Here is a 23,552-nt window from a genome sequence, read left to right as displayed (position 1 = left end):
AGCCGAGGCTCGCAAACCAGAATTTGAGAACCACTGTTATAAACACCGTGGAAAAAAACCCCAAGGCACATTTTAGGATGGCATTTTTAATTGGAGTTCACATAAAAGCGGTCATCTGGAGGATGTATATATTAAATCTTGAGCTGTTGATGATGTCACTAAAGGTTCTAGAAGTGTAATGTTAAATCAGAGCCAAAAAGGAACATTAAATTTCTAAATCCATTTTGACACAAAATCGCATTATGACTTTTTTTTTTAATATAAGGCACGTTAACAATTGTTGGTTTTGAGTCATGTGGACATGAAGATGGATTGGATTTTTTTTTCTTCATCCAGAGCACTATAAACATTCGTATTTGACCTTGCAAGCCCCTAAATGGTGTCGCTTAACTCGACTGGAATAACTCGAACTACGCTGCGGCAAAGTTGATCTAGCCGCCATACTGTTCTTGTAATTCAGGATGGCACTCGAGTATGTGCGGCGAAGGCTCTGTGAGGTGGAAGAGGTAATAAATGCCCTCACGTGATGCAGCATCTTCCTCCTACAGTGTTAAAAACAAACAAAAGGAATCCCCTGTAACAGTGCTGCCTCGGTGAGTAGTCGTGTCAACTCTGCTCCCTGAAGGATTAAAATTCCAGACTTCCGCATTACAAATGCACCCGGGCCTCCATTATGGAAACGAAGAGCTCATCGTCCATCACCACGTAGCGGCCGATTTTCACGTTTAAGAAGTAGAGTTGGTCGCTTGTGAACCGTGGGTCGTAGCCCTCCCTCTGCAGCCTGGTTTTCTGGATTTTGAAGGTACCTATGGAGCAAAGTGAAAGATATGATATACGACATGATTCAGAAATGGGAACTCGTTCGCGGTGGTTTACCGGTGGTGTCCACGCTCGGCGAAAGTCTTAGGAACACCGGCCGAGCGTACGGCGGGAGAGCCGTCTGGACCTTCTGCAGAAACGCGTCGCAGTCAAAAGTGCCATCAGAGTCCGCGATGGCTGCCATGCCCGCCTTCCCTTCGACACCTGAGCATGATATACAGGAGAGGATCAAAGAATTGTGACGCCTTAAATTTATTTACCAAATTCTCAGGAAAGTTCATCCAACACGCTCAAGTCACTGCAGGTGTGCCCCAGGGCTCTGTCCCCATTCTCTTGCTCTTTATTACCGACAGTACCTCTTCCCCCTCACGCTTATTTTCCATAAAAGATTCTCTTTCATTACTTCGCAGATCACGCCCATCTTTCCGAAAAGCACAGTATTTCACTTGCACCTAATGGCACCACAAGTGTTGTGGCCTGTTATCACAGGCTGGGTGTTTTGTGGTTGTTTCACTCTGAACAGTGGTTTCTTTTGATATGGTTTAGAGGTGCAGAGGCATTTCCACATCTTGTCTGGGGTCTTTCTAAAAAAGGCTGGTCATACTGTTGAAAATCGTTACGTGCGTATCCCATTATACGGTACATATACTTGATTCATAGAACACCACAAAAACAACCACAGCTGCATACAAAGTGCGATATACTGTACATATATGTGGACTAACCTGGCACTGTCACACCATACACGGCCACATCAGTCTGATCCAAGAGGCTGCTCAATACGCCCTCCACTTCTGTGGTGGACACGTTCTCACCCCGCCAGCGGAAGGTGTCGCCGCTGCGGTCGCGGAAATACATGTAGCCTAATTCATCCATCACCAAGACGTCACCTACGGGGGACACGGGAAGATCAAAGCCACCTCAAAAAAACATAATGATGTCAATAATGACTATTAGCTGAGAATTTTTACAGAAACAAAAATGACTGCTAACCTGACAAATAGGCTGAGTCGTTCTTCTTAAAGACGTTTTGGGCTATTTTCTTGCTAGTAGCTTCGTGGTTGACATAGCCGTCAAAGCGTCTCAGCGGGTCCTGTTGGTTGATGCGGCCAACCAGGAGCCCAGGCTCACCTGGAAAACACAGACGGGATCCAGTGGGTACCTCTCAAGTCATTTATCACATTGAGGGAAGAGTAGTATTAATTACCAGGTTGACAAGGGACACAAAGACCCCGGCTATCCCGGACCAGCTCCATGTTGCTCTCGTTCACTTTGACCAGGCGAATGGGGTAAACACTGGGCAGAATGCGACTGTTAAATCCACAGGCACCCACCTGCAGATGGAAATCTACTTATGTTCTTTCATTTTAACAAACAATACAAAGGCCGGTGTGAATGCCGACCTTGCCGTCCAAGTTGGCGATGCTACAGTTGCACTCCGTGGCGCCGTAGAACTCGCCGATCTGCGCCACGCCGAAACGCTGGGTGAAGGCTTCCCACACACTTGGACGCAGGCCGTTTCCAACCGCCAAGCGAACCTTGTGGGCTTTTTCTGACGGTCGCACCGGCTGAGACAGCAGGTAGCGGCAAATTTCACCAATATACTGGATCACCTATGAGAGAAATAATTTAGGACTGCAATTACCTGACATATTTGAATGGAGTATTCTACTGATGAGCCCATCGATTAATTTCTGTTTTGCATACAGCTGTGGTTGTTTTTAAGCGCTCTATAAATAAAGTCGAAGTGAGTTGTGAAGTTGAAATGAAGACAAGAAGCAGACCGCAAAGCCTCATTGGTCATGGTAACAAAAGCTGCACTTTAGTTGCAAATCACTTACTGTGCAGTTGTATTTGATGCAATCATCCCAGAAGCGACTCGCTGAGAATTTCTTCTTGACGACGACAGTCATTCCATTTATCAGACTCTGGCCGACACCCATGATGTTACCTGGCAAAGTGGAAAGCTTTCGCATCAGTTGCGCTCCCTATTGGTGCAGGGGGGGAAAATGCTGACAAAGAATAGTCTCTTTAACCTGCAGAGTGATAGAGAGGAAGACAGTCATAGATTATGTCATCCGGGCGCATACGAAAAGCATAGTAGCCGAAAGCAGCGATTCTGTAGTACCTGTAGAACACACAGTTACTCTCAGATGTCCAAAGATACATGTGCGACTCATTTTTTGTAAAGAGTAACATACCGACTGTGCACGACAATAGCAGCCTTGGGTAGTCCTGTGGTACCAGAGGTGTAGATGTAAAACAAACAGTCTGCAGAGGAGAAGACAACAGAGCATTCAGTTACGCATAAGAGCAAGAACGAATATGAGCAACAACAATGGACACCCTCCGAACACGAGTGTGAGTGTGTGCTTGTTGAGAAAACTCAGTTAAAAAAAAAAAAAAGGTGAAAGTCTATGAAACATCTGACCTTGACTGCCCCTGTGGTAAACTCATTTCTAACTCAATCCAACCTGGTCCCTCCTAAAGTGAACCTCAACATCTCCATCTCCATCTCTGCCAGGTTCAGGTCTGCCTCCAGTCATCTCTTCAGTGCCACTGCGTCTAAGCTGTACATCATGGCTGGCCTCACCACTGTCTTTGTAACCCTTTCCCGGCTAATCTTCATTCCTCTCCACTGCAGTGCATGTCTCTACCTTTCGAAACGTTCACTCCACCTGCTCCCTGCTCTCACAGTGTCATCTGCCAATGTCACGACCAACGGGGAGTCCGGTCTAAAAATATGCATAGTATACAGTACAGTATAAAATATCAATGCATACATCAGCCACAAAAATATAGATTGAAAAAAAAATACAAAAATATAGAAAGTACAGTGGCGCCAATTGAAAGGAAATGCATCCCATTCTCCCCCCCAAATCAACTAATTTTGTAAAGAAAAATGCCTGATCAATAATTGACAACATCTGTCTAGTGTCTTCGCAAGCGTGATGATTTCTTAAAAATTAAATTCGAAAAACAAGATGGAAACAGTTCATGTGCTTTTCTGTCCCACTTAAGCCAAATGGACGTTCCTAAGGCTAAGCAATGTGTTTAATTCTCTGTTCTATGTTTAGTTTGACCGCAAACTTCAACTAGGAGTGGCAATAAACTGCTTGATGACTCTTTTTTGAACAATTGGTCCCTATTTGCCAAATACTTGTTGTTGTTGTTTTAGTAGCAATAGTAGTAGTAGAATATTTTTGGTCATCATAGAGTAAATGTATTCTACTATTCACACACTGTAACAGACAGAAACAATTATTTAATCCTGGCCTGTTCAAAAGTGAGTTTAATAACAATCACATAGTGTTCGTATCTTAAATTTTTGCTCACAATTCCCCCCCCAAAAATGTCCGAACAACGATCAAAAACAAATTTCTAAATCAGGTCACTCGTATTCCAAGGCATCAATTTATGAATATTGTGTCCTGAGGTGAGGGCATAGTTGAAGCAAACACATATAGGTATCAAAAATAAATATAAATATATATATAAAGTATGTAGTTACATAATTAAAATGTTATTTATATTTTAAATTAAAACATTCAAAATATATTCATACAAAAATAAAACGGAATAATGTATTCAATAAAAATACAGAAAAATACCAATAAGAATACGATAAAAGCAAAGATAGATTCATTAATAGAAAGTAAGCCATGGTCTAATTCAATAGAAAAAAATGCCATGCGGCGCTACTAACCATTCATGCCTTTATGCTGAACGCAAGGTAAAGGGGAGTGCCTCGGTGTGGACGCTAAGATCGGATCTAGGGGTGTCGCACCCAGGTAGGCGCCATGATGAATGCTGAGGTCTCCGGTACAAAACCTCACCATGGCCTGACTGAGGGAGGCGCTGATCTCCGACATGGCTGATATGTGGGACGAAGAGCAAAAGAAAAAAGAGCTCTCACTAATTGTTTGGCTTAAAAGGACTTATTTTCATGTTAAAATTCGTTCTTCGATTTCTTACCATCGGCAAGCTCAGCTCCAAACACAAGAGCCCGAGACCGAGACACCCCGATACAGTGCAGGAGAGAGTCCTTGCGGAGGTTGAAGTTGATGAGAGCAGCTTCCACGCCGACCTTGGCCAAGCCCAGCCAGAGTGCCACCTGCAACGGTCGACTCTCCATAAAGAGCGCCACTACGTCTCCAGTGACCCAGCCCTGACTTCTGGCCCAGTTGGCCACCGAGTTGGACAGTTGGTCTAACTGGGTGAACGTCCATGATTCCCCCGTGGCCTCGTAGATCAGTGCAATCTTGTTCGGGTTGCGTTTCACCGTCTGGGCAAACATGGTGAGGATGTTGCTTCCGTCACGCATGTGACGCCACAGAGCCATCTTGACTCTTAGCAGCACACACAGGCCGCTGAGAGAGAGCACAAATGAGGAATGTGGTACTGCGATTTATGATTATTATTAAATGCATTCAATGTGAAGAGAGCATACGTCACAAAATTAGGAACACATGAGAGAGCCAAGCCAAAAGCTGAGTCACATAAAGCAATGCTTTCTTTTAAACGTCAGCTTTGCAGATGACGCTTCCACTGTGCAAGGGGTGAGTATTACAATAATAACTTCTTCAGCGATATTGCAGCTAATTGCAGCCATTGAGTGGCACCAACTGTTATTTTGTTTCTTCAGGCATCTATTTGAGGCACGGCGCTAATTTTTGAAGGTAGCACTTAAGCCTATTAGGAGCTGTATATTGTACTACCTTATAGAGTACCATGAGAGGTGCGAAATTAGAATTAGTCCACTTACGTGACATCTCTCTTGGCGGTCAGCGCAGCCACGTAGAAATACTTCCAGCTGCTAGTGCCCAGGTACACCCCGACTCCCGCCACCACACTCCAGGGCCAGGACACCCCGAAAAGACGCAGCAGGCCCATGGAGCCCAGACAGGCTGACAGGCTTGCTGCATTGTGCATTCTAAAAGTCAATAGATTAGATGACGTTAGATGAGACAGATGGATGTATAGATGATAAATAACGTGACAGGGAGATTGATTTAAAAACGAGACATATACATCCATAAATATAGATAGATGGGAGACGAATGTGTATACAATAACAATGAATAAAGAGTGATTGGTCTACATACATCTTTTGTATGAGTTAATGCAGTATTTAGCATGCACTTTTACTTTTCCCAAAGTAAAAACTCTACCATACATTACAGTAGCAAAAGTAGTAAAAGTGTGTTAGCCTCGCCAGCAAAACCCCCCAAAGTCATGTGCATCAACTCAACTTACCTCAAGTAAACAGACAAGTAACCTTTCACCCAATAACCCTAACCTAACCGAGGGGGGCACGTCAACCCTTAACTGTTTCCGATAATTAGCGATAAGCGATATTCTTCTGTACTAGCGTTGCTTTTTCCCCTTCTTTTTTTTAATAGTTGTGACACTTTTGCATGTCGCCGGTTCGCGTGGTTGCAGTACAAAAAAAAGCTGACTGGCACTCCAAATGGCATACGACGTAAGAGTCCCCGAACCAAGTGTGCCGTTTACAATCAGGAGTCCATCGTATCTGTATCTGTAAAGTTAAACTACATCTGATTGAGCATTTTTTTTAATTTTTAGGGTGGTACTGCCTTTTTTTCTCCTCTCTGTACACCATGTTGAATAGGGACGTCGCCGATGAAGCCCCGCCCCAGCGCCGCGTGAGGGCGACGTAACGATCGTATCTACTGGCTGACTAAACTACTCGTCAAAGCAATGCTTGGTTTCTATTGGATCGTATCATCCACACCCCTTTACACCCTCGAACCAGATTTGCCAGAGGTTGCTGAATGGTGCCAATGGCACAGATTACTAAATAGGAAAATGTTGCGTAAATCTGCTGAACATCCTATGAAACATTTTGCTCCTTTGGCGTATATGCTTGCTGAATATAGAAATGGCCAAACCGAATGAAATGTTGCGTAAATCTACTGAACATCCTATGAAACATTTTGCTCCTTTGGCGTATATGCTTGCTGAATATGGAAACCGCCAAACTGAATGAAATGTAACAAAATGTTAAACTGTATTGTGGCGAGCTATTTGTCTCAGGTAAGTGCGAAATAAACATTGAATCGTTTTATAGTCCACATTAGATACTATCGCTGTCAGAAGTACAACTTTCCTCTGAAAATAAGACAAGATCTCGTGTTTAACAGAATAATGTACATCAAAATGTCATCTTAAAATACTGTCGCACCTATATTAGGTGAATATGATCCCAAATCAGTCAAAAATATTTGCCATTAGATGCTATAGCTCTTGTGCGATACTTTCTTACGCTGGAAAATAAGAACCCATTTCCTATTTAGATGAGTAAAACGCTTTAAAATGTCAATTCTATCACTGAATGCGAATATCTCCAAGCCCTCATGAATTGTTTTAGAGATTTGGTTGACGGCAATCTTAAACAGATGACAAAAGTTAAAATATCATAGCTGAAAGAATGGTAATTTCTTTGCCCCAAATATATTACTTCAAAACATCATGGTGCCCATAATCACATGCAAAAAGCAGTGCAATCTTAGTCCAAACAATATCTAGTCACGAATGCTGCAATGATGAAGCATTACACTTCCAAGGAAATTACTCCAGCAAACACAAACACAGGAAACCACAATTTCAACATTGCTACCGCATACGCCCACATTTTCTCACTCGACACCTTTCTCTGACAGCTTTGGCACATACCTGAACCTTTGTGGCCAAGGAAACAAACCCCAGAGTCCAATAATGCGTCCTGTGGAGGACATTACTGCAGAGTGAAGGCCTGTGTCCTGCTAATGCGGAGACCAAACGCACTCCATTTACAGCCTAATATTTGCTAAACAAGCTAGGGCAGTTCTGTGATTGAACAGTATTACGTGTTCCACCAGGTTAACGAGTTTCTACCTCAAGAATGCTTTTCTGTTCAATCACAGTTCTGCAAATCACACCACAACAGTTGGTGTGTGTAGGTTTCTTTTGGAAGGGTGTCACTGGCTGGCTTGTTTACTTTTGACATTTTTATCCCTTTACTAGGAAAACAAGCCAGGAGTGTTCTTGTCAATATTGGCTCTTGGTTAGAACCCCTCAAACCCTTTAATTTTTAAAGGTGACAAAGCTGCAAAATAATCTTGAGATACAAGCTTAGTTTTTATAAAATATCTCATGTTTCAGATTTCGGGCTGTCCATCTGCAGCAAGCCAGAATGCTTTCCTTGGTGGGCAGCACATTCCAAAAAGTGTCACTCCCCGGAGTTTGTGTGGATGGAAGACATAGGGCACAAACTTTGGTGCTCATCTGCAGCTCTGATTGGAAACATTTTGTTTACATGACTCATAGTTAGGGAAGACCCAAAAGATACTAAGCTTGCAAAGCCTGGTTTAACATAACTCACAAAATAGCATTGTCAAAGAACTGAAAGCACAACACCTTAACAAATGCCACACATTTAAACAACGTCACTTCAAATAGAAGTCTAATGAGTGTGAATTATTTTGGAACAAGCCAATTTGTGACACATTAGTTGTATATGATGAGGCAATTAGTCAATAGTGTGCACAGTAAATATTAATGATCAGACCCACTTATAAAAAGCTAAATATAAAATAATACAAATGTAAAAAAATGCAAACTAAAAAAAAAAAATTCTAATTATATTATTTTGCATTTTAAACCGCCAGAGTAAATGATACAAAAATGAAAATAATGTTTTCACACCTTGTAAATAATGTAATTTATCAAAACAAACACAAATATACAGTACATCTCAGCGCAACAGGTGGAGTAGGAAAACACAATTGACAATACACAGTGAATTGCAAGAATTGATGTAAATCTTTACAACTTTCTTTCATTTTTTTGGGCCAATATTCACACAGTGTAAATAAGTCTGACATACAGAAAAAAATATATATACAGGTATATACATTTATACATACATTTTTAGATTGTTTGGGGTAGTTAGACACAGTACCTGGATTGATGCACCTGACAGAACAGGTTTTTAATGTGAAATCCAATTTTACACAGACATGTGAGAAATGTGCATATTGCACATATAGCCTGGGAGTAGCTCATTTCAACAGATCGTTTTTTTTCTTCATGTAGCCAACAGAATATTGAATTTAAATGACATCCTAGCGCTCAACATTTCCATGTCAGTTGCTCAGAATGCCGCGGCATATTCATAGAGAAGAATACCGCGTTTGAACTGTCGACAAATGGCTGGCCAGTGCTGGTGGAGTACACGCGACCAAGAAATCAAGAGTTTATCTTCTCAGATGTGCGACTCTCCTGTGTCCTGGCTGCTCTTGGATGCCTTTGAATGGATGACAGGAAGAAAAGAGACAAGCCTATCAGTCACCACTGGGCAACTTTATTGCTCATTCATTATTGGCAAAGGCTGGGCAGCACTGTCAGCAGGATAAAAACGCTTCACCTCCATGTGATCTATCGTTCGGGATTGTGTTTTGTCATTTACTACACTGCAACAGATCACAGAGATGACTTTTTTCCACCCATTATTTTATTTTTGATTTATGTAATTTCAAAATGACCAATTCAATTATTATTGTTATAGTGTTTTGTTTTCAGCAAGTGTAGTTGACAGATACAATACTATTTTTATATTTCTCACGGTGTGAAAGCTGGGCTTGTTTTTGCTGAACACACTGGTGTATGAATAGCAACTCACGGATATACAAATGAATTGTCCTTTCTCCACTGAAAAAGTGTTGTGTTGAATTTACTCAATTTCCTCAAGTGTTTGCACAAAATACAATTATCGGGATCAAGGTACATGTTTTACGTCTACTTAAACAGTGTGTCTAGATCCTGATGATTTTATTTTAATAATTTCAATTTGCTCAAACTGGATAAATTCACGTGGCACAGTGGTAGTAAATCACTGTTTTTGATAGTCTTTAACATATTTGCTAATGTGTTGGTATCGGTAGGCCAAGAATTATTTCAAATAATTTTCTTTTTTCTTCATTCATCAAAAGCTATAGAAATGAACCTTTTTGGGGCACCTCAACATAGCCAAAACCTCACCATTTTTTGTTGGAATGAAAATGTATAAATTATAGGGGACTTGAACATGACCCCACCCTGCCCTATATTAGTCACTCAGTAGCCCACTCTGATGAGTCCCATTCACCAGTTTCAACAATTGACACCAAACTGCGTGGACATTTCCATTATAACAGAACACACAAAAAGTTTCCAGGACCCATGCTTGAAATTGAAAAGAAAGTCGGGTATTTTGGTTTAAAATAGACATTTGGGGGGATTCCACCAAGAATTTGTCCAAATAAGGCGTAACCGGAAGCATGTAATCCAGACACTAAAATTGCGCAACTTTTTACCTCCTCATGTGAGTGGAGCATGGCATCAAAATGAATCCATCATTTATTCGTCTTGAAAATGAAAAAAAGATTAGAAATTAGTTCCTACGTGTTGTTTGCTGGGAAACGAGCTGAATTCAGAGTAGCTTTTCTTCGGCGGTGCATTCAATCTGGACAGGAGGTTTCCATACTCGTCCCTCACCTAAAATCCACAACAAGAAGATTGAAAGTTGTTCAAATGTTGCTCTTACAAAGACTTTGAATGCAATCTGACTCATTTTTTTTCAGTGATTGACCTGCTTGGAGAATAGACAGTGCATCACAAGCAGCATAAGGCCCTGGAGGCTGGCGAAGATGGTGAACAGGTAAGACATGACCATGGTGCTCTTTTCAAATTGGAAGCAGCCAAAAATCCACGTGGTGCCAAGCACGCAAAGCTGGGCCACTGCTGTGATGGTGAAAGCTCTGCAGGGGGCGACAAAGAAGCGCGTTGGGAGAAATAAGGGGCGGGTGAGGCTTCACTCAACACATCTTTGGTATGTTGCAGGATAAAAAAAAAAGGCATTTACACTTGCTGACTTACTTTATTTTCTGTAAGGTGTTGAGGTCAGGGTTCAGACTTGAGAATTTCTGCGCCAACTTCCACGCCGTGATCAGAAAGAAGAAAATATTGATCTGGAAAGCAACAGGGGGCATATTATGGAAACGTAACTTTTATTGTTGTGTGAAAATACACAAATACACTGTCGTGTAACAATTTGACACATTTACATACAAACAAACCTCACACGCCGAGTGTCGGAATGTCTTAAGAAATTCCTGTTGTACTTACGGCAATGATGACGCAAACCGGGCCCAAAAAACTCCAGATGAAGTCCACATTTAACCAACAACTGCAAACACACGTGTAAAAGTTGCAAGGTGACCCAGCGATGAATAGAAAATCACCATCATGGAGTAGAGTACTCACTATCGCTGGGTGCCGTATCCTTTGGGGTTGATCAAGGCAGAGATGGCGACGATCGCAGCCGGGACACCGTAGCCGCCCGCCATCATATAGAGGGTCCGGAAATTGGTATTGAACACGAGAATAACCATCCGAAAGAGCTGCACGCCTTCCAGACACATCCAGCAAAACGCGGCCAAGAAGAAATAATGAAGCAGGCCAGCGATCACTGCGCAGGCATTCTAACAGATGGACACAGCAACAGTATTGGACAAGTCACTTCTATTTCACCTCTCCATTTTTTGAAGCTCTTGTCCTCATTAGGAGGTTTGCGCAGGGCACATATTGAGATAGTGAAAAAAAAAATCACAATCAGATCATTTTTCAAATTCATTCAGCCCTACCGCAGTCCCTGAAAAGTCAATGAAGATCCAGTCAGGGCTGCACAGGAAGGCAGGAGCTTTTTAAAAAAAATTAACGGTACTCACTTGGTTCTCTGTACGAGAAATCCCTACAAGAAAGATGAGGGCGGCGACAAAGAGGCTGATGCACAGGTGCAAGTGGATGGTGGTCCGGGGGCTTTGGATGGAGCGGATGAGCGAAAAGGTCAGGATGCAGATGAGCAGGCAAATTAGCGACAGGGACAACCCGACCCAGGTCGCGACCTGCAATTCGAACGTCGCCTGTCCGGAGGAGAGAGATGCATAAAGAACATCTTCCAGCCTCATGCTGGAAACCATCCTGAGTTTGGAATCCCTAATCTATATATACATGTAAAATCAACACTACAAACAGCTAACTGTCAATCAAAAGAGAAATAGTGGATAGGGAGTGATTACTAAACACAGCGAGAGTGTTCACCTCCACATCGTAGAGGGCCATGAGCACAGCAAAGGTGCTCAAGTGGTTGCAGGAGCACACGGTGAATTCCGAGTTGGACTCCACCGCCGTGCAGCCCTCGGCAGACCAGCTCCCGTTCCCATGGGAAGCGTTCCAGAACACACACATGTGGAGACGCCCGTTTCCCTGGAAGAAAACAATACAGATAGATGTCCCGTGTGGGTGAGTTATTTAATCTCATGAAAGGAGATTTTTTTTTTCAAAAAATAAGTTAATACAAGACAGCATGGATATTTCCAGAATTTAGTATGATTTATTGCAAAATGTAATTCACTACTGTACAATTAATAGGCTAGTCTTACAATTACCGGTATATGAAAACGTTTTTTTTCGGGTTCAAATGAAAACTCGTCCTCATTTAGAACCTGCGGAGTTGATAGTTACCCGTGTCAAGTGGCTAAAAGTTAGAATGACTGGCTCCTCCAGGTGACTGGTGTTGGTGTTCGTAACGGAGACGGTGACTACTTTGGAGTTGATGACGAAGCTTTCGTTGGCCTGTGGATTTATCCCGCTGAAGAAGCCATCGGTGAAGGTTTCTAGGTTTGCATAGCTGAGCAATGACACGCTTGCGAAGCCTGCGATGGTCACGACAGAAACACAACAATCAAGCTGACGCCTTCACGGAAGCGCTCATTTGGTTGAAGGTGTGAACACCACCTGGGTACAGGGAAGGATCTCCAGAAACTGTTTCCAACGTGATATTCAACGTAACTGGCTTAGTTGACAATATCGCGACTCCCTGAGGTGGCATGGCTCCTTTGTGGTTAAGGAGATCCAATTCTGAAAACAGAGCAAAATCAGTTCGACATTGTGTTTTTTTTTGTATGAGTTTGACGGCTCATTTTATTGTATTAAAAGTTTACAACCTTCATTTATTCAATAAAATGTTTACATACTGTAAATGTTTTTGCAATTTGCGAGTGGGACCATGACCCACCTGAGCTAGCAGGGGGGAAAAAAAAGTGTTTTGTCACTTTGTAAGTCGCATTACCACTCCCTACAGGCCTGGAGCTGAAGTGCAGGCATTTCATTATGTCTAAGCGCGGTTACACTTCTATTGTGGGAAAGTAGGATAACTTTTCATCAAGATTCCAACTAAATCTTGAAGAAACAAAGTCACTGGAAATAGAGTATCATTACCCGTATATGCGTATGATCTCCTTATTCTGCCGGCGTCAATAAAAGGTCCTATCAGATTCAACGCACTCTCCACCAAGTTCAGAAATTTGGACACTTTCCTGTTTTCGTTCACAGCGCCAGTGAACAAGAGTTGATCAATAATCAGCAAAAGTCTCTGTAAGGAAAAAAAAAACAACACTTTTGTTGGAGTTGTGGTTTCCATTTGATGATATGTTTAATGTTGTGCTGTGTGTAATGTTGTGGAAGCCCTTGGAGTGTTTGGAAATAAAAATCACCACCAGTACGTATGATTGACACAAAATTGGGTACACATGCTCATCATGATTAGGTGCATGAAATAGTTTCGGGAACCCGTACTATGAAATGCACAGGAAGTTTTGTGGGAAAGTGGCCATTTCGAGGAGTTCTTCAGTTCAATTCATCCATTTTAATATAGCATATGCCAACTAACTTTGGTTGAGGACTGAGATTCACTCTTGGTAAAGTAGTATCTGTGTCGTAGTACCAGATCATTGTTTCATGGATGAGTATAGTACAGACGTACCCTGATATTAGTGCATGCCTAGTACTAGTATTTTTTCAATATTAGATACAAAGGTCTGAGCAGAAATACCCAAAGCAGGTCGGGGTCATCGAAGTCTTCTGGATCCTCACCCTTGGTCAGGTCCTCACACTTTTGTTTCAGCTGCATCAGCAGATGATCTGCAATGGCAACATTCTAAGCAGGAACCATTTAAGGAGAATTAAACACAAGAAGAGCTTTTGAAGTTCACTACTTGTGCTTGGACTTACCTCTTTTAGATCCCATGCGTCTTTGAATGCATCGCAATCTAATGCTGAAGACAAAGGAGTTTGATTCAATAAATTGTCCCTGAAATGATGCTGGAGGGGAGAGAGAGAGAAAAAAAAAATCCTACCCGTGCAACGAGCGACTTTGTTTCCGTAATTGGTAAACCCATCTTGGCACGCACAGTAAGGGCCACTGGTTCCAATGTGGCAGGTTCCATTTCCACAGTGGTTTGTCTCATCAATTGAACATACAGCTTGAGAAAAACAAAATCAAAATGTCAAAATATTATTTTGAGCAAATGGGCTCAACAAGCGGAGCTTTATATATTTAATGTGGACACAAAAGTTAAATTGCTTATGTACAAATAACTGAAACTCTTCCAAATTTCCCTCCGTGGCATGTTTGCACTCACAGTTGACACGGCGGCGCTCTAAAGCAACCACGCCAAAGGGCTATCCAAAGGGAAGATGTATTTTTTAAGGATGTGGGTAATTGCACCAGATAACCACGAATGCGAACAAAAGTGCTCAAGTTCTTATCAAGTGAAAGATGGGTGAACTCATGCCGGACCCGAAATGCGCCACCGGGCCCCATTTTAGCCAAACGTCCAAATTCAGGAAAACTGAAATGGTGAAAAACAGCTTCATATCTCCACAATTCATTTCTACATAGTTCTCAGTCTATGTATATGTTTTCTCCAATTATCTTCGAATATTCATTCATTCATTCATTCATTTTCCGATTTGCTTATCCTCACAAGTGTCTAGAGGGGTGCTGGAGCCGATCCCAGCTGTCTTCGGGCAGTAGGCGGAGGACACCCTGAACCGGTTGCCAGCGCAAAACAGTGTCTTTGTTTTTGTAAGGTGCAACATTTGTCTTGGATTACACACTCAGCAGCCGCATGGCGTTGCTGACCTGCACGGGGCTCTTGAGGTAACGTGAAGTTGTTTCCGCCAGACCTGATTGCGAAGCCGGCTTTACTGACGCAGTCATAACTGCCGGCCGTGTTGATGCACGTCGCATTGGGCCCGCAGATATTTTCCTCCAGACACTCATTCACATCTATACAGTGGATAGACAAACATCATCAATCTCTAAACAGGAAAGTCATCCACATTGCAAACTCCATGTCCAATTGACTGCTGCAGCCTATTGTAAACGGCCATAACTTTAGGCATACCTGCAGGTGAATATTTAGAAAATTCTGCATTTCCATTGGGCCATTACAGCTTTTGAAGACTCCGATTTGTGGCACGTGAAATAATTAAACCGTGCACGGTGTTACAGTGGCTGAAAGTGTTTGTCATGCAGTACATTTGTTATGTGCAATTCTGTTATATTTAACTATGAAGTACAATCTGTTTGCATTTTCTCTTTTAAAATGATTTATTTTTGAAAATGTACATAGGAACAGTTCTTATTCAAATTATTGTCAGGTATACAGCCGTACTTAATTTTCTACTTTTCAAACTATGCCCCCCACCCCACCCAAAAACAAAAACAATGCATCTTACCATCGCAGTCAGAATTAACATTGACAACGAATCCCTCATTGCAACCACAGTAGTACATTGGACTGGTGTTAATACAAGGTCGCGATCCACAGATTTCTTTGTCCTCCAAGCATTCATTGATATCTGCGGAAAATAAAGTTCCTATCAAATCTGAAACCAGCAGTAAAACTCATTCGAAATGAACGTGTATCTTCGAGGAGATGATTTACCTTTACATGTTAAAGATGACTCAGCAATAAACTTGGTCGACCTCTCATTGGTTTGAAATCCTTTTTCACACATGCAGTTGAAGCTGCCAATGGTGTTGACACAATATGCATTCTTTCCGCAAAGCCCCATGCCTTCAGGATAGTCCTCATTGCACTCGTCTTCGTCTTTGGGGAAACATGAACGAATGATTGAATGACTGATGCAACAATCAGTTGCAATTGTTTTATATAATCAAACATAAATCATTGTTTCTGCAGCAATGAAAGGACAGTCTTGAAGTCTTGGTCAGTTGTTGCGGGGCAGGAGTCATGAAATCATTTTTGACTAAAACTACAACAACAAAATACAATAAAAATGAAGGCTAGCTTAAAACCCCCCATTAATATATGGCGGTCCATAATTAATTCTGAAAATGTAAGGTATCAGTTAAGGTGCTTGATGTTGGCTTGGGCCATGGGGCACAATCATTTCTGCCCCAGAACTCAATTTAAAAAAACGGTATCCAAAAAAAAAAGGAAAAATATTGACTTTGTTGCGTTGATGATGAGCGAGTCATGCGAAAAATGTCTCTTGACCCCCTTGTCACTCGTTGCTATGAAGAATTCACAAAACTAAAATGGCAAAGAGTTAATGTGTTGTATTTTTATCATGAATCACTAGTTGCTAGGTATGATTCCTGAGCTGCATAAACACAACTTTGTAAATGGTTACTTAACAGATAAAAAAACAAAACAAAACAAAAATCATACCAATGCATTTGCCTTTCTTCGAATTAAATCCCTTGGGACACGCAGAGTCTGACAGCGCCAACATGGCGGACAGGTACAGAGCTGAAAGGGAAAAGATGAGAAATTGCTGTCGTTATCCAGTTCATCACCTCCTCACTTCATCTTCTTCTCCCTCAGTCAGTCTCCAAACGCACCCCCGGCGGATATGTCAAATGACACGTTTGACATGGATTAGTGCGCCAGGGTCTTTGTCAAAAAGGCAAATGCCCTCATTTCTCCACCCTCATTTCCTCAGATTGTTCCCATACACGCGGTGTGCGCCATCACTCATTCGCAAGGCCGCGCGGGACTTCCTATGGGTGAGGAAACCTCGACTGGCAGTGCGGGTGCAGAAGTATATGTATATAAAACGTGACATCCTTTGCTCGCGGTGCACACTCACTCCTCTGCGGTTATCCAAAGCACAACAGATGACCATCACATATCCGCAGACGGGGAGAAGTAGGCCACTTATGGCGCCTTTCCTCCATAAAACGAAACCACAGTCACCCTCAAAAGAAGAAGGCCGGTTTAAACACGTAGTATGACTTTGTGGAAACACTTACAAATATGGTTTGAATGTTAAAACGCCTGCTATAACTCAAACACTTTCTGTCATTTTGGCGCGGTATTAAAAAAATAACACACTCCAGCTAGTAAGGATTTCTGGTCCAAGTGGTGATTGTTTAATTTGACAATACACCTTTTGTTGTGGTGGTGATTGCAACAAATGTTTGACAGGCTACCCCATTTGCCTTTGTTTCCAAGTGACATGATGTCATGATATTTTTGTCGGGCTTCGCCTTGTTCTTTTCTGCATGGGGAACCCCCCCCCCCCCCCCCCCAAAAAGAAGTCAAGTTTGTTTTTCCCCCATGGGGTTGCAGCTGCTATCAGGCTGATTCTTGCACGAGATGAGGTCATATATAGAGTTTTTTTTTTCAAAGTAGAACAGAGAGCCATCTCTCTGAGTTGCGTAGATGAGATAGGGAGTTGCTGGATGGAAAGCAGAGTCACACCTCCTCCCACTTCCTTTTCGTGTGTTTGATAGCTGGCTCTATCACCATTAGTTGTAGTCAAAGTAATGGGGCAGCACGGCAAATAACAGTTAGGGGTTCGATTCTCGACTATGGCCATCATGTGTTGAGTTTATGTGGTGCCCTCCCACATTTGAGAAATCTACTTACTCGGTTGAATAAGGACTGTAAATTGTCTATAAATGTGACTGAGAGTAAATGGCTGTTTGTCTGTATACTGTAAAGACATCTGTGGTGGATTGTCCTACCTAAGGTTCCTGTAAATAAATGTCTTGTAAATTTGACACATCACAGAGAAGAGTCGTTAACAACCCTTCCAAATTTGAATCATTAAAAAAAAATCACTAAGTATATAAAATGGAGTTCATGAAAACTCAAGCTTTTTGTTTCTACTCTCAAATGCTTTGGTCACACCTGCTAACCACACTCGCTTAAAAATGAATGCTACTTTATCTCATGCTGTCTCATCCCTAAATGTTTGAATCGCAAAAATGTCTCCCCATAAAGCGTCCAGTGGCTGGTATATATCTGTCATAATGAGGTCTTCCGTGGCATGACGTGAGGCGCTAACCAGCTAGCTTGCAAGCTAACAGTCTTGGTCCTCGTCAAAATAACAATTCATTCATTCATTTTCCGAACCGCTTAATCCTCACTAGGGTTGCGGGGGGTGCTGGAGCCTATCCCAGCTGTCTTCGGGCAGTAGGTGGGGGACACCCTGAACCGGTTGCCAGCCAATCGCAGGGCACACAGAGACGAACAACCATGCGCACTCACACATTAAAATAACTTCAATTGCTCCAGATAACCAAAGGTGCGAAAGTCATATAGTGTGAGAGGGGAGACTCGTGTCAACAGCTGAAAAACCAGGAAAACTATCATCATGGAAAAAAAACCCCCATTTTATCACCATACCTCCACAACAGACTACTATCTTCATCTCCATATTTGAACACGTTTCCGGTATTATCTTCGAACACGTATGAGGTATTTAGAAGCAAATTTCCCCAGTGTGGGACAAATAAAGGATATCTTAAATATCTGGATTCAATTCAAAAGGCACTTAAAATGTATCGTTTCAAAAGTCTCATGGCACTAAAACACAAATGTCACAAACAGGCTTTATGATGTCATCTAGTCAAAGAGCATTCAAACTGACGTGCCTGCCATCTTATGCTGTGGGAACACAACTTTTTCAGTTCTTAATAATTTATCAACCAATTGGCTGAAATTCCCACTGTGGACCTGACCATGTGCCTGATGTATGTTTGGATGAGTTTGGTGTTGCAGAAATACCTCTCAAAACACCTATGGGATGAATCCACAGACATCTTGTACAATGATAAATCAAAGTGGTTACAAACGTTCAGCCTTAGTCTCATCAGATCATAACACATTTGCCAATGTATTTGGCAAAGACCATCAGACCATAACAGTCTTCAACAAATACATTTGAAAACATGTTATGGGCTGATGCAACCAAAGTAGATTCATTGTGTCGGTTGGCTTTCATTTCCCGTAATTGACACGTGTCCCAAAACTTTTGTCCAGGTAGAATTTAAAAGGGACTTTGTAGGTCTCATTACAAGGCAGTAAAACCAGATGATTGCGCCAAGTCGGTCATTAAGAAAAGGAATGATCATCGGGATAAACATACAGTGGAAGATAAGTAAAAACAAAGGTATTTGTCCGACTGTAATGTGGTTAATTCTTAGGGTTGTAATAATGGATTCCTGAGAAAATGAATGGTTTTCCCCACAGACATGAACAATTCCATTTACAATGTTTATAGCATAGTTGAAGCTGTTGTGACAACTAACACCGGGCTATTTTCCATGGAAACTTCTGTGCAAGAGAATAGATTTGACTTACCCAGAAGCAGAAGTTTGATCCACCCTACCATGGTGACCAGAAAAAGACAGTCTTAACTTCTCCTCTCTGTCTTCAGAAACAACTTCTGAGTTTCCAACTCGGACATAAAAACATGCGAGTGAGTACTTCTACCCACACATATGGGTGGAGTGAGAAGTGAGAACGTGGGGTGTGTGAGTGTATGTGATGCATGATTTTTTCTTTTTTTACATTTGTACACATCATCACGTCAGCCTCTCACTTCCTTCTAGATGGTAGTTCTCTGTCAAGGGGGGGTCATGTGCTGTTTGGACTCTGCGACCTGTCATTGTTTCGTGCGGCCCATTTTGATGCTTCGCCCTCCCGCTGGCAGCGTTATTACGGAGACACGGTTTAACTATGGCGATGACATATAAATGGCTTCTGCCTCTGATTGCGACCAAGTGAGACAGTGAAACAATGGTGCCGAATGTATGAACTTCCCTTCTTTTATTTTCCTCACATTTTCTCATTTGGATTCTCCATGGAATATATTTTAATAAAAAACAACACAAAAAAAACCACACGCACAAAGGTGACTTTTGGGACATTAGTGGAAGAAGTCAGATTCAGATTAAAGTGGTCAAAGAGTGTTAAAATATATTCTCGGTAGCAGTACATTATGAAAATGAAAACAAATAAATGTTTAATCGCCTCATCGCATTATTAATTGCACACAACAAATTAACGGATTACTAGTTATGAAATCGGTCAAGTCAACTATGATAGTTTGTTCGATTATTGTTCAAGTGACTAAACGGGAGCAAAATTACTGCAAAAAGTCTCAAGGTTTTTGGTCACACAAGACAATTTGACATTTTGGTACACGTTTCAGCAAGGATCATGTGATTTGACACAGATGATTTCCTTTCACGGGCCACATAAAAGAATGTGGTGGGCCGGATATGGCCCCTGGGCCTTGAGTTTGACACCAGTGTCCACACTGTATGATATGGCAGAACCTAAAAAAAAAATCCAAATGGTATTATCCGCCATGCCGTTTAAATCACATGTTTAACGGGGGACATGAAGCGATGAGGAAACTTCGGAGACAAGATGGGGACAGAACATTCTTCGACTTCTCCATTTTTTTACCTTCTTGTGAGAATTTGCTAAGTGCACTTGTTAAAGTTTGGGCTGAGAACGCAACACTCAATGACCCTTTGCAGGCATGTTATTGTGCAAGTGGAGTACACTAAACACCACGCGTCTTTTCTCAACTACAGTGCCGAGTGACAAGGCCATTTGGAGGCCACGACTCCGTATCCAGACGCTAACCCACGAGCTGGCCGGTCATTTTAGGTGTGAAATTGACAGACAGCTGTTCCCCTGGAAGCGGCCGGGGGAGGGGCTGCTTGAAATGTTGCAAAAAAGGAGGCTTGGTGAGCTGTCAGAATTACAGGAAGAATGCTTTGTCCAGATGTGGAAAATGACAACATAATAATAATAATAATAATAATAGATTTTATTTATAAGCGCCTTTCAAGACACCCAAGGACACTTTACAATAACAAAAAACACAAAACAATATGGGTTGAGCAGCGGCAGCCAAAACGTAAGCACACTAAAGAGCAATTGCGTACATTTTTGACATAAACAAACCTTCTGATTCTTTTGGTACACCTACACAGTTTCCACATGTTTGAATTGGAATATTTTTTAGTTTCTTATTCAAAGAAGAGTTACTTAACGAGGCTGCTCCTCATTAACTTATCCTGTTATCTGACCACCTTTTTCCTGCACATACAGAGAGATGGGGCGCTTACAGCATTTCGGACTGTTTTATATCGGCTGTGCCTTGTTTCAGAGTTCTCAAACAATGAGGAGGGACCGCTGTGCAAGTCCAGCTGTCTCAACAACTTCCTGACAAACATTGGACCGAAAAGGGCTCAGGATGGAGACTCAATACTTTCTCGTCTGACGTCCGAGGTCTTCGGTCACATTTATTTTCAGACTTGCTGCGCCGAAATACATTTTCAATTGTCATCACAAGAGAAACAATATCTAAAATTCTCCATTCTACCATGTGTCATTTAGTCAACAGTCGACCCACAGAAAATGGCAACAAAAGAAACAAAAAAATGTGTCCGCAGCTGACGGAGGTGTTACATCCTGCCAATGTTCTTGTTTAAATGTATGAGAGCTGAAAAATAGACTTTCACTCTGAAACGTCATATTTCTACTATAAATAAACTTAAACTATGAAGCAACAATGTAAAAAAAAAATCCCATCAAAAGCACCTCACTCCTCTTTTATTGTCTTTGGTTTATTGCTACTGCTTCCTTCCCATTTTTATCTATCTATCTATCTATCTATCTATCTATCTATCTATCTATCTATCTATCTATCTATCTATCTATCTATCTATCTATCTATCTATCTATCTATCTATCTATCTATCTATCTATCTATCTATCTTGCTCGCTGTTTGGTGCTCTCTACCGTCTTTGTTACTGATTTGTTGCTTTACTGTTGTATATGTTAGTTGTTCCATGTACAGCACTTTGTGTGCAGCGATGGCTGTTTGAAAGTGCTCTATAAATACAGTTGAGTTGAGCTAGTCAATTTTATTTTGTAATTAGAGTGAAACTTGATAGTTCAGCTACATTTCCGGTTTTATTGTGGAAAAAACTTTTCCGTTTTGCTTCCTTTTATCCTCCAACCTGTACAATGTGAGACTCAACAAAGTCGCTCACTCATCATTACTCCCCTTTTTAAAAAGTTATCATTTCAGCACCATTCAGTTTTGTCAGGTCAAAATATTCCTGGCATTTATTTTGTCAACGTCCATCTCGCTCGTACGTAAACTTTTTTTGTTTGACATTTTGCGTTTTGAGTGAACACACCTGCAAGAAACCATCGGTTTTGTTTAACCCGCACTCGTCGTCCGTTTTCCTAACATACGTGCAAAGAATAGTTTTTTCAACTGTCGAAATTCGTGGACTAGATGAGAAAGAGATTAAATGGGAAACGGTTGACTTGAAAATATTCGCAGGTGCTGTTTCTTGAGCTTCTCTTGACAACATTTGTTGATGTTCGTCTATCTTTCATGTACTATGTGGATTAATTTTTTTCTGCTTTTCTACCTCCCATAAAGTGCACACCCGGCTTGAGGACACATACTTGACTACCTCCTGCATCATCTGGTAGGTACCTATGAAGTGGGGTTCACATAAAGGCATGAGTATAATTTAATCAAATAATCGCATAAAAAATAGGTTTGCATTTTTAAACAATGCCAATATAAAATGTGCATGTAAGGCACAGGTATTATGTTTGCCCACTTTGGGTGCCCAGCCTCACGTTGTGTAGTGTAGTATCTGTGAAGAAATGTGTTTCTTTATAAGGCCCGGTGAGTGATGTGTGTGCCAAAGAATGAGAGTGTAGTTGGCTGCTGTTAGCTCAAGTTAGCCAATCAATGTGTTGAGTGGCTTGGTGTCAATCTATTAGGTGTCTCTTTCTTTTGTTCCCATTTCTTCAATAAATTGATTGAAATTGTATGTCGATGGTTGCGTCTCTTCTGGATCACTTTCGGGGACATGACAATACCATCTAACGAGCGGTGGTATGCTACATTAAATTAGCTGAAGATGTTCACCATATTTTGGAAATGGCAAAAAAAAAAAATTAAACAAAAAATAAAAATGCCAATGGGTCTTAATGGATGCCGGGTGCAGTCACAGTGACCCTTAAAGTCAACAATGTCTGCATTGGAATAGTACGCTTTGTGCTAACCTCTTACAATATGTGCAAAATGACATTTCCCTCATTTTGTCAAGAATAAATTGTCCTTGCAGAGCGTAGCATGGCTCCTGTGCTGATTTAGTCTGTCCACTCTTCCACAGTCGAGCTGAACCTTTTTATATAATGTGCCAAAATACATTTGAAGTCTATTGTTGCGCTGTGTAAGACATTGAGTTTTGTTTTATTGACCTCCTCGGTTCAATGTTCTCAGAGGAAATGACTTTGGCTTATTGTCACACTCTTACATTGAGGAAGCGTCTCATATTGGTTATGTAACGGCCATAAATATTGCAAAAATCACTTTTGCTTCATCTCAGGCCGTCTGACAGTGTCAGCAAGCTACTTATTCTTTTAGAATTTACTCAATGAATATAAAAATTTACACATTACAATTCCTCACTTTGAAATGAAAATTTGCCACAACTTTGTATAGGATACATTAATTGATTGAGGCAGATTTTTAG

The 23,552-nt window shown here is 41.5% G+C and overlaps 2 protein-coding genes and 1 long non-coding RNA gene across 4 annotated transcripts; 1 reads left to right on the top strand and 2 right to left on the bottom strand.

Moving 5' to 3' along the window:
* Positions 1-66: 66 nt before the first annotated feature.
* On the bottom strand, positions 67-7,716 carry slc27a1a (solute carrier family 27 member 1a). Of its 2 annotated transcripts, none has more exons than XM_086132670.1 (13): positions 7,516-7,716; positions 5,585-5,752; positions 4,795-5,189; positions 4,526-4,693; positions 3,021-3,090; positions 2,856-2,947; positions 2,661-2,770; positions 2,223-2,432; positions 2,027-2,153; positions 1,813-1,950; positions 1,545-1,709; positions 877-1,023; positions 67-806 (listed from the first exon to the last, which is right to left on the bottom strand). In XM_086132670.1, the coding sequence occupies exons 1-13, from the start codon at positions 7,575-7,577 to the stop codon at positions 649-651; spliced, it is 2,010 nt and encodes a 669-aa protein (XP_085988796.1). In that variant the 5' UTR covers positions 7,578-7,716; the 3' UTR covers positions 67-648. The 2 variants fall into 2 exon arrangements, with proteins under 2 accessions (XP_085988796.1, XP_085988797.1); XM_086132671.1 differs by lacking the exon at positions 7,516-7,716 and adding an exon at positions 6,076-6,463.
* LOC147192855 (uncharacterized) lies at positions 6,770-12,562 on the top strand. The gene is made up of 3 exons (XR_015103179.1): positions 6,770-6,876; positions 10,443-12,162; positions 12,427-12,562. It is a non-coding gene; the product is annotated as an uncharacterized LOC147192855 (long non-coding RNA).
* Positions 8,528-19,486, bottom strand: adgre5a (adhesion G protein-coupled receptor E5a). Its single transcript, XM_086132669.1, has 19 exons — positions 19,326-19,486; positions 16,404-16,484; positions 15,654-15,818; positions 15,445-15,567; positions 14,846-14,992; positions 14,058-14,183; positions 13,933-13,976; positions 13,754-13,858; positions 13,141-13,294; positions 12,658-12,780; positions 12,385-12,575; positions 11,962-12,126; positions 11,589-11,783; positions 11,125-11,342; positions 10,987-11,047; positions 10,738-10,829; positions 10,451-10,619; positions 10,264-10,356; positions 8,528-9,127 (listed from the first exon to the last, which is right to left on the bottom strand). Exons 1-19 carry the CDS (start codon positions 19,354-19,356, stop codon positions 9,086-9,088), a joined length of 2,325 nt encoding a protein of 774 aa, XP_085988795.1. The 5' UTR covers positions 19,357-19,486; the 3' UTR covers positions 8,528-9,085.
* Positions 19,487-23,552: the final 4,066 nt, after the last annotated feature.

Source organism: Hippocampus guttulatus, chromosome 16 (genome assembly GCF_054856545.1).
Source record: "Hippocampus guttulatus isolate MCC_2025c chromosome 16, RoL_Hgut_1.0, whole genome shotgun sequence".
NCBI classification, from domain to species: domain Eukaryota; kingdom Metazoa; phylum Chordata; class Actinopteri; order Syngnathiformes; family Syngnathidae; genus Hippocampus; species Hippocampus guttulatus.
This window is presented reverse-complemented; position numbering and strand designations above follow the sequence as displayed.